Source organism: Convolutriloba macropyga, unplaced genomic scaffold, assembly GCF_964194025.1.
Source record: "Convolutriloba macropyga unplaced genomic scaffold, txConMacr16.3 SCAFFOLD_5392, whole genome shotgun sequence".
Taxonomy (NCBI): domain Eukaryota; kingdom Metazoa; phylum Xenacoelomorpha; order Acoela; family Convolutidae; genus Convolutriloba; species Convolutriloba macropyga.
In genome coordinates, this window is record NW_027451396.1 from 3,559 (window position 1) to 15,519 (window position 11,961).

The following is an 11,961-nucleotide window of genomic DNA, read 5'->3' on the forward strand; positions in this document are numbered from 1 at the left end:
AGCTATTCTGTTCGGAAGGTTACTTCTTAAAAGCAGATGACTCAATTAAATTGCAACTGAGTTATTGAGGCGCAAATGAGAATTGTGAAACTAAAGATGAAACAAATTTAGATCAAGAGGAAGTTAAAAAAATTATGGGTTTATTCACACATGAAAGAGGGAATCAGAATTTGTTCATAGCGTATGAACAGACAGTTTCCTGTCTACTTACTGAACAACGTGAAATGAGAAACAAATGAAAAATGACAAATTGAACTACATAACTGCCCTTGAAAATTGAGGAGAAGTTTAACTAAGAACTAAATACGGTAATGGACATATATCCATTCCGTATGACAGAACCAATACTAGGATGATAATACAAAAATAGCAGCTAAATGTTTAATTAGTCATCTCAGAAGCTAGCATTTTTATCAATTTACCTATGAAAGACGACCACAATGCGAATAAAAAGTTTACGCTTAAATGTGAGGAAGTATTCACGCTTTAATGTGAGGAAGTTTATCTCTATCTGATTTTCTCCTTGTACTATAATTTAAAACCAAACAAGTTTTCTTTAAAAAATACATTCTGCATACGTTCTTTTGAAAGTGACGGACTGAAGGATTTTTTTGAAGCTTCAGAGAACTTTTTTATACTGAAATAAAAATGTTCAATTCAGGGAGGAATAAAAGTTAGCTGACCAGCAAACATAAAATCCGATCAGAAACAAAACATACCTACTGGAAAGGATTTCCAATTACAAACGCGAGCAATACCAGCTAAAGTGCAAAACTACAAGCAACCTCTTGTAAGAGGTAAAACGTAGCTTGGAAAAACCAGTCACTAGGAAAACATATTTTCAACGATTTTCAAAATTTTTTTTCTCTATCTAAAGACATCAGTCTTTTCGAGTATTGGACATCAATTTGAACTTTCTAATATCCGCAAAAACAATGGAAGCATGGAACCCCAAAGTAAAATCACTATGAAAGATGTATTTTTATTAACAAAAACTGGGAAGTTTAGCAGATACTCAATGAACTATCGGGCAATTTGAGGACCACTTCTGCCTGCCAAGTGGCTTATTATTTAAAGTTTTGACTCTTGTTGTATTTGATTTAAATATTGGGACATCTTAAAGGTTCATGAATTGCCAATTATTTCATTCAGTTCCTAAAATAAAGAAATTTTACCTTTCATATGCGAGAGGAATAGGCAATCCCGATAATCTCGATACTTCGGTATTTCGGGAACAGAACATTCGGGCAACTATATATGTGCATATAATTGGGCATCTATATCGGCGTCATTGGGATCATCAAATGATTTGGGCATATTTGAAAATTGGGCATCAAATATTTTGGCATATATTGATTTACATGGATCATAATTGAATTTCAAAAACAATATCGATATCAAGTTAAATCTCAATCTAACTACATGGTTTGTGTTCCCTTTTGAAGAATTTTTTTTTGACAAAATGGATAAAATGGTGGCAACAAGTCAGCTAATTATACGCTTTTGAACTCTGCGTAATTGTTGTTCAAATTAAATGTTTATAATAATCTAGAATGATCTCCACAAAAATATTGAAAATTTCACAGTCTTGAAAGAATTATAATGTTTGCAAGAACTAAAAAAAAACTGATTTATTTCTAGAATTGCATATATACGAGCTACTTAATGCTTTGATGAATTTTATTCGACAAGAATAAAGCTGTGAAAAAATTTTATAACGTCCTAACAGAAGAGGCACTTTTGAAAAAGTCTGAGCTACCTGTTGAGAATTGAAACACAATAGGCTACACAAAAAAAACAACCACTGCCAGCAATTGTTTAATTACTCGAATCATTGTAAATCAATTGCTTGTCCAGATCAATATTTTAATTGTTCATCGATATTATCATTGCTCTTCAAATCGTTATAGCACAAAAACAGAATAATTTCTAAAAAAAGACTTCATAGCTTTAAGGAAATTTAAGGAAAATAGAATTCTCATAACGCTATTCCAAGATAAATCTAATGATGAAACATTTTTTGCTTCTTTCTGTATAATCACCTAAACGGGCCTGTTGACCTATATGATTTTTTCTCGGCGATTGCTTAATTGTAATTCACCTAATTGAACTAATGTACCAAAACTACGTACAGCAGAATTTATGCTCTCTAAGCGTTAGTTTTGCTCAAAACGTTTAATTTGAAGGGAAGCGTGAAAAAAAGTGTAAAACCCAAATATATTTAGCGAGATTTTTTTCTATTTTCTCCGCGTAGATAGAAAAGATGGTTAAGCTGCTTTATTCTTTTATTGTTTGCAGCAGTGTTGCGATTCGGAACGACCAATTCTCATGGACAAAAACAAGAGAAACTCAACATAAAGTCAAGATCTAGGACAGAGCTTGCTTGCAAACGTTACCAAAAAAGTAACAAGTTCAGTGCGTCTCCAGAGTAGGAGTACTGGTAGTTCTTTGGAAAAATTCTATATTTTTTGTCCAAAAACACAAAAATTTCTTTTTGTGAATTACGATCGATTATGTATTGGGTCACGGTACAACTAGGTGGAACGAAATTTCTTGTTGCGTGTTCAAACAAGCTGAATGTTTTAGGTTACTGAGAACTTTTCGGGATTATTTTAACAAGATGCTGTTTCTGTGAATACATCAAAGATTGTAGGCCATTTTTCAAAGAAGAGCAGTGAGAGGTACTAGAAAAGTCAGCAAATAATCCCAATCTGACTTCTTTTAGCATTTATGGGCATTTTCCGTGCAATATTTACCAATATAAACCTGCGGCAAGAATTAGAAGACAAATAGTCGGAAATTTGAATCAGATGTAAGAAACTTGTCTAAAAACAATACATACCGTTCATTTGATGTTAAAAAATAAAATTTGTAAAAAATCGATACCAGTGAACTGAGCAGAACTCAAAGTAATGTGTAATTTGATGTTTTTGGCTCTTTCAGGAATTTCTTTAGGTGTACGTAGCTCTTTGAGAGCATAGTGTATAAATTTAAGGTTGATTAATATATTTGTATATGAAAAAATTCCTTATTCCTTGATTTTAGCGACTGTGACTCGTCAATGAAGTTTTTCCGTTCCAGGGAGCTACCGGAAAGGAAACATAGTGGGGAAACATAGTGGGGAATAAAATAAACAAAGTGGGGAATTCTTATCACAAACCATGTCAAATGCGTTGCTGTCACGTCGGCAGTACTCAGGCTGATTTTCTCCGCCAAAGCTGTACCGATCGATTCTGCTGAACCAATTAGTGGTTGCCTTTTTGGCGAACACGAGAGCAGTTTCGTTGTCTCTATTGGAGCCCATGTAAAGATTCTCGGCCGACACGCCTACGAGGCCTAAAATAGAGAATGCAAAATTTTAATTAAAAGAAAATCGTTTATTTGGGAAAAAAATTGATCATAATTCAAAACAATATTTAGCACCACCAGAAAAACGTCAGCTCAGCAGATGTATGAAACGCTGAGAATTAATTGCATGTTACTTGTCAGCTTTTGAGAATTGTGTCCGATGTCTGACATTTTTGGGGCAATTGAAAAATTTCCACACCGAAATCATCGTTAAAATATACCAATGGAAATAAACTGTTACGATTTACAATAGCTTTTGATACAATGACCTTCAATGCAATCCGAGCAAGATGAGGAAAACAATGATAATTAACCACGTGCTGAAACCAAATTCATAATTTCAAACGATATTATCACATTCACTTGGTCTTTTCGAGCTTGAGATTCTTAAGCATAAAGCGTTATAATAAAGCATTTCTAAGCAAGTGATTCAATTAATGTTGCACCGCAACATTTGGTCCGCCGACAAATAGGTTAAGGATAAAATAGTCAAAGCATTAGGCACCAAAAGCATTAACACTCTCAAAAAATTTAGCAAAAAATCTAAAAGGGGAAACTTAAAGGGGAAGTTGAAAGCGGACCCCCCACTAGATAACACATCCCCCCTCATGTTATACAAGTTGATTAACTTGTATAACAAGGTTGATTAGCCTAATTCTGAGACCCGGTAAAGTTATCTAGTGGGAGAACTATATCTCAAGGGTTACAAAAACTTTTTTGTGAAACTTCGGGGAAAACAATCTCTTTCTCAGTTCTCGCGGAGAACTCGAAATTTTTAGTTTAGGTTTGCTCCCCCGAAGTAATAGCACTAAGTTCGCGCGCAAAAATTGGCCGCATTTTTTGAAGGGGGGATTAAGTGAAACCCGATTTCCCATCTTTTGCGTTCTTTTAGTGTGTTTTTAGCTTTCAGCACAGCAAAATCCACGAAAAAGACAAACGAAACTAATACGAATAAAGACCAGCATCAAAGACACGAAAAAAACGCCCTCAAAGGCAACAGCAAGTCAAAATGTCCAATCTTGAGATGCAGAAACAGTCGCGGGGATCACACCGCAGCGTTGCTACAAGGTTTAACAATGAGGCTGAAAATATCATGTCAAAAGATCTAGACACCATTTCAGAAGCAGACATCAACAGACTAAATCAGGTAGTGACACTTCTCACCCGAAAGCAGAATTTTCTGGTAACTTTGAACCAAGAACTTCAACAGAACTTGACGGAGGCGGAAGCACTGGACAATGACATTCTGGAGTCCGAGGAAGTTGATGACAAGTTGACACAGAACATTGATGCAATCAAACGCTTCACGAAACGTTTTGAGGGACCTTCAACAGCAGCAGATACTTCAACGCCATCTACTTCAACGCTCTCCGATGCTATGAGGAACTCAGCCAACATCAAGTTGCCAAAACTCAATCTGCCAGTTTTTTCGGGTAATTATATGGAATGGACTTCGTTCTTTGATTTGTTCAAAGGAGCAGTCATCGACAACAGTTCTCTTCAAGGAAGTCAGAAGTTGCAGTATCTGAAAGCATCTGTAAAAGGTGATGCCGCCAAACTGCTTGCCTCGATACCAGTTACCGATCACAATTTCGACATTGCTATGAATACTCTGATAAACAGATACGAGAACAAGAGGATCATCATTCGCACACACCTGCATTCAATTGTTTCGTATCGATCACTGACAACCGATAATGCCAGAGACTTAAGAAATTTAATTGAAGCAATGGACGAACATCGACTTGCCTTGCAGAATTTGGGAGAACCAGTCAATAGTCAAGACATCTTTTTTGTTTACTTGATCAGTGAGAAGCTGCCTACAGAGACAAGAAAACAATGGGAGCTGTCTTCAAAAGGCAAGGAACCTCAGAGGTATGCAGAGCTCAGACTTTTCTTAGAAGAACGCGCACAAGCACTTGAGGCAACTGCGCCAAATGGAGTCGGAGTGACAAAAACTCAAATGAACGGGAACCAACGACATTTACACACACATTTGGCGACTTCCGAGCAACAATGCGAATGTTGTGAAGAAACGCACAAAATTTTCAAATGCGGAAAGTTCAAGAAACTTTCAGTAAGGGAACGTGCAGAGCTGATAAAGGTTAGAAAACTCTGTTTCAATTGTCTGCGACCGGGACACAGATCAGAAGATTGTGATGGATCGAAATGCAAGCAATGTGGTAGAAAGCATCATACTCTTCTTCATCGTGAAAACATTCACAACAAAAACACCAATCAGCAAACAACTAGCGGAACAACCAGCACTCAAACAAATGACAAACAGAAGAACAACGCTATAACAACAACAGCAATTGCAAAAGCTAAGGATGAAAACAAGTTCACAGGAGCTATGACTCAACGAACTTCAGAAGAAGTCTTTCTTCAAACCGCAATTGTTGCCGTTAATGTTCACGGCGAGACAATTCTACTTAGGGCACTTCTAGACTCAGCTTCACAAAACAACCTTATAACTGAATCAGCAGTACAAAGGTTACAATTGAAGAAGAAAAGCAGCAACACAAAAGTTTTTGGACTAGGTGGGACGGTTCAAGACAACAAAGGTCGCGTGGACCTTCTTATCTCATCAAGGAACAGATCGTCCACTGTCAATATTAGTGCGTCAGTTTTGACAAAAATGACTGATAATCTGCCATCACGGTTCATTGACACCAGCCAATGGGAAAGAGTAAAGGAGTTGGAGCTTGCTGACCCAGACTTCAACAAGCCGTCATCAATTGACCTCTTGATCGGAGCATCTCATTATGAAGATATAATGATTGGTAACAATCGACTAAAGGAGCCTAACTGTGGAATAACATATAGGCTATCAATGTTCGGTTGGGTCGTTATTGGAAGGGAACAGACAGACAAAACCTATACAAACGATCTGCAGACTTTCTTTGTTTCTTCAGAGCCAGAAAATTTGCAGCGTTTTTGGGAAATAGAAGAAGTTCCAGCAGCGCAGCTTTGGACAGCCGAAGAAAAACGCTGCGATGATCACTTCAAGGAAACAACTAGAAGAAGCCCTGAAGGTCGCTTCATAGTGAAACTTCCCTTCAAAAAAGAGACAAAAGCATTGGGAGATTCACTTCAACAAGCCAAAAAACGACTCCGCAGTCTTCTATTTAGATTGGAAAGACAACCCGACCTTTATAAGAGATACGCAGAATTCATTGGAGAGTTTTTCCATCTCGGACACATGGAGAAAGTTCCAACATCAGAACTTGTCAAGCCTGTCGAAAACTGCTACTATCTTTGTCATCATTGTGTGTTCAAGGAGTCAAGCACTACCACCAAGCTGAGGGTCGTTTTTGACGGATCCGCAAAGACAACAACAGGAGTATCTCTCAACGACAGACTCATGGTCGGACCAAAAATTCAAAAAGACCTTTTCAGCATTCTTGTTCGATTTCGACTACACCAAGTAGCACTTTCTGCTGATATTGCAAAAATGTATAGGCAAGTGGAATTGGACAAGGAGGACAAAGATTATCACCGATTATTGTGGAAAGATCCAAATGCAGAGGCGATTGAAACCTTTCGTATGACTCGGGTAACATACGGCATTGCTTCTTCGTCTTTTCGTTCAATTCGACCACTGCAAGTTCTTGCCGAAGAAACAACAAACACTAAACTTCGTTTGTCACTAACAACTGATATGTATGTGGATGACCTACTTAAAGGATGCGAAGATTCAGAAGCCGCAGAGAAGCTTCAGGACGCCATTATTACGCTTCTTGCTTCAGCAGGTTTTGATATACGAAAATGGGTATCTAGCGACTCAAAACTTGTATCAAGACTAGCTGCCACTTTCAGAGAAACGGAAGACGAGAAGATAATTGAAAGCGAAGACTATGCCATTAAGACGCTTGGGATAAGGTGGAATCCAAATCCTGATCAATTTGGTTTCACAGTAAAACTTGACAAGGGAACTCCATTTACAAAACGGCAAATCCTCTCAGAAGTTTCACGTTTATTTGACCCACTGGGATGGCTATCACCAACGACTATTCAACATAAATCCTTTGTTCAACTGTTGTGGATGGACAAACTTAGCTGGGATCAACCTTTATCGGACCCAATTCTACAGCAGTACCTGCGACTTCGAGCACAACTGAAGGATCTTGAAAAAATTAGTCTTCAACGGAAGGTTCTCAAGCAAGCCACGAAATCAGATTTGCAGTTGCACGTCTTTTGCGACGCTTCTACTACAGCTTATGCTGCTGTCGTTTTCATCAGACAGGAGACAGACAATTTCATTGAAACAAAAATGCTTACAGCAAAGACGAGAGTTGCACCAATTAAATCAGTTTGTGTGCCAAGGTTGGAACTTTGTGCTGCTCTGCTAGGAGCTAAGCTTGTTGAGGCAGTGACAAATGCTATTAGCGATGAACGGTTTCCAACTCCGAAGGTTTTTGCGTGGTCAGATTCTACAGTTACAATTGCCTGGCTACAAGATTATCCGAGGAAATGGAAAACATTTGTCGCCAACCGAGTAGCGAAAATACAAGAAATTATTCCGGCCAGTAGTTGGAAATATGTTCCAACAGAAGATAATCCAGCGGATTGTGCTTCCAGAGGATTAGCAGCAGCTGATTTGATGAACCATAAGCTTTGGTGGGATGGACCAGAGTGGTTGCGGCAACCTGAAAACGCCTGGCCTTCACTTGACATTTTGTCACCTACAAGAGAAGAGACCAAAAAAGAAGTAAAGGTGCAATCTGAAAACGTGACAATGATTTCATCAAAAGAAGATAACGCAATTGTTTTGATGATAAATCGGCATTCGTCAATACATAAAGTTACAAGGATATTTACCTATGTCCAAAAGTTCATCAGCAGTATCAGGAGAAGAATTCAATCTTCAAAAGCAAAACAACCGACAACAAAAATGTCGAACAGCATAAAAGCATGCTCTTCAACGCCAAACGAAAGGACTGATAGTAATGAGTCTACGTCTCAACCAATGATCTGGACTTATAATTCAGTCTCTTTACAAGGGAAAGATTTATACGAAGGACGACTTCAACTGTACAGCTTCATACAGCGAAACTTTCTTCATGAATACAAGATCATCATGAATCAGCCCACTGAAGATGCAAACAACAGCAGCAGAGATGCGACAAAACAATACGTTCAGCAACGTATCAAATCCACTGGACCAGAGGGGGTTGGTGGTACAGGTAGGGCCGGGGGCCCAGGTGCTTACATCAACACCAGGATTGGCAAGGGCACGGGGATCTCTTTAGTTACCAATGGTCCTCAACATTTAGGTGGGACCAGAGGCCCGGGATGTCTTGTCAGCGCCAAGGGCGCGGACGAAAATTGGAGCTCAAGTTCAGCCGGTACTCCTGGGGTTATAGGTAGGGCCGGGGGCCCAGGTAGTCTTAGTCTTGTCAGCGCTGGGAGCGCAGATGAAAGTTCGAGCTCTTTTTCTACTAGTTCACTAGGTATAGGTAGGGCCGGGGGCCCAGATAGTCTTGTCAGCGCCGGGGGCGCAGGTGAAAATGCGAGCTCAGTTTCTACTAATTCCTTAGGTACAGGTAGGGCCGGGGGCCCTGGTAATCTTTTCAGCGCCGGGGGCGCAGATGATAATGTTTCTACTACCAATTCCTTAGGTATAGGTAGGGCCGGGGGCCCAGGTAGTCTTGTCAGCGCCGGGGACGCAGGTGAAAATGCCAGCTCAGTTTCTATTACCAATTCCTTAGGTATAGGGAGGGCCGGGGGCCCAGGATGTCTTGACAGCGTAGAAGCTGTCGGGGCTTCAAGGGATGATGTCAGACATGGTATAGGTTGGGCCGGGGGCCCTGGGGATCAACTGTACATCGTGTCTACCGGGAATACAGACAATTCTAGCGAAACAGTAAATCAATTCAACAAAGATGACACCAGAGAAATAAAATGTTTCGTTAACGCCTATGCAGCAGCCACTAAAGGGAGACACAGAAGACGAAAATTTCCTAGAAGCAGCAGTCTCAACAGCCTTTCACCATTTTTTGATGAAGAAAATAAGGTGATTCGAGTTGGAGGACGCCTAGCCAATTCACCCTACACAATAGACCGAAAATTTCCAGTTCTTATTCCAAGAAAATCGCCAATTACTGAAATGCTTATTCGAGAAGCACACGAGAAAAATCTTCACGGAGGACCTCAACTGACGTTATACACGCTTCGACGAAATATTTGGATACCTGGAGGGCTTTCTGTAGTGAAAGGTGTCTTATACAGATGCAAGCCATGTATCCGTTTTGATGCCAAATTGTTACAGCCTCAGATGGGAGATCTACCTCGAGAGCGAGTAGTGCCATCCTTTGCGTTCAGTCACTGCGGACTCGACTCTTGTGGACCGTTCTACACGAAAAATGGAACTCGAACGCTTTTGAAAACATACGTTGCAATATTCATTTGCTTCAGTACGAAGGCAGTTCACATAGAGCCAGTTATGTCTCTGACCAAGGACGACTGTCTTGCAGCCATTAAAAGATTTGTGTCTCGTCGAGGTATTCCTGATGAAATATACAGCGACAACTCAACAACTTTCATTGGGACCAAGGGAGAGTTGGAATTTCGACAAGCCTTAGCTACGCACGAGTTTGAAGATTTGATATCAACGTTCGGCAAGGAGAACAATATTACTTGGCTTACTATACCGCCGAGAACACCAAATTTTGGAGGACTATGGGAGGCCGCTGTCAAATCTTTGAAACGCCACATGTACCGCAGCATTGGAAGAACAAAATTGTTTTTTGAAGACTTCACAACACTGTTGACACAAATTGAAGCAATCTTAAATTCAAGGCCTATTACGTCCGTTTCAAATGATCCCAATGATGCCTTAGCACTTACACCCGGACACTTTTTGATAGGACGACCAATCACAGCATTGCCTGAACCAAAAACAACAGGAAAAGAAACAATTTCATTGACACGACAGAAGAAGAGGATGGACAATCTTATCAGAGACTTTTGGAAGAAGTGGTCAACAGAATATTTGTCAAATTTACAACAACGGAAAAAATGGCAAACGGGACAACCAAATATTGACATCAATGATGTAGTAATAATCAAGGAAGAGAACACACCACCCACTCTGTGGCCAATGGGACGAATAACAAAGGTCTTTGATGGAAATGATAAAATAGTTCGAGTTGTTGAACTGAAGACATCATCTGGACTATTTATACGACCAGTCAACAAGCTTGTCTTGTTAATGAAAGAGGATATTGACATGCCGTCATTAAGATCTGACAAAGAAAATGACACAGATGAAGAATGAACAACAGAGGATGCAGACGAGGAATGACATCAAGGAAATGTAAATTACAACTGTACAAAACTGACAATCAAGAACTGATTGAATTAAAGAAAGTATCAAAAAACTTGTAATGGGTTGCCGAGAAAAACTATTTACAGCAATTGACCACTTAGCCAGAAAGCCAGTTTCAATGATATATTAATAAAGTTGAACCAGTTCAAGGAGGCCGGTATGTTACGATTTACAATAGCCTTTGATACAATGACCTTCAATGCAATCCGAGCAAGATGAGGAAAACAATGATAATTAACCACGTGCTGAAACCAAATTCATAATTTCAAACGATATTATCACATTCACTTGGTCTTTTCGAGCTTGAGATTCTTAAGCATAAAGCGTTATAATAAAGCATTTCTAAGCAAGTGATTCAATTAATGTTGCACCGCAACATAAACCAATTGAAAAAAAACCGGTCATCAAAACTCCACGGGATGATATGTGTTTAAAATTACACAAAATCAGAGTGTGATCATATGTAAACAGGAACGAGTTCTTTCGGAAAATTTTTGTGAAGATTTATTGCTCGGGTAATGAATCATTGAATTCAACTCAATTATTGGATTACTTATTTGAGAAGTTTTCGGCTTTTCAACACAAGAAATTGTCGGTATCTTTGGTTTCCCTAGCAAAAAACTCCGAAATTTCCTATGATTTCGTCGTCGGCATCGTCGTTTTTGTTCGGTTCTGTCTGTTTTGTCCTGGATTTTTTTCTTAACTCCGGGTCTGAAAAGCACCCGGACTTACGGCGCATGATATGTCAGAACAGTCACAGCAACTTACAAGCCATCTTCACATTTTACCGCTCTGAAACATTGAGTATGAAATGTTAAACAAGTTGTTATAACTTTCTGCGCATCCAGGAGCTGACCTTTGGCTGGCCTGAACTTCAGCCAGAGGGACTTTGTGCTGACCTGTCCAGTATCTTACCTGAAATTTGTCTGGCATGTCTGAGGACATTCTGAAATTTACCTTTACAGTGTAATAATTACTTCAATTGCATTATACTATGTGCAGAATTTTATAAGCACTTAAGTTGTCATGCGAAGTGAAAAATAATTGTACTGGTGGAAATGAAATTTTCGAATGAACCTAAAATCAGGTTTAAAGTTCCTGTTGCGCATGTAACATGAATAAACTGAATTAATTCATTCATTGATTCATTAAACTGAACTAAATTTATTTTAACCCGTATTCTGCTTGTTCTTTTTCTTGTAATTGGGGGCATAACTGCGGGGGGGGGGGGGGGGAGGGCGGCGGAATGGATCACAAATTTGACTCCCTCCCCTCCCTCCCTT

At 39.3% G+C, this 11,961-nt stretch overlaps 1 protein-coding gene across 1 annotated transcript; it reads left to right on the top strand.

Moving 5' to 3' along the window:
• Positions 1 to 4,357: 4,357 nt before the first annotated feature.
• LOC142356653 (uncharacterized) lies at positions 4,358 to 10,627 on the top strand. Its single transcript, XM_075408491.1, has one exon. It carries the CDS (start codon positions 4,358 to 4,360, stop codon positions 10,625 to 10,627), a length of 6,270 nt encoding a protein of 2,089 aa, XP_075264606.1.
• The last annotated feature ends 1,334 nt before the right edge of the window (positions 10,628 to 11,961 follow it).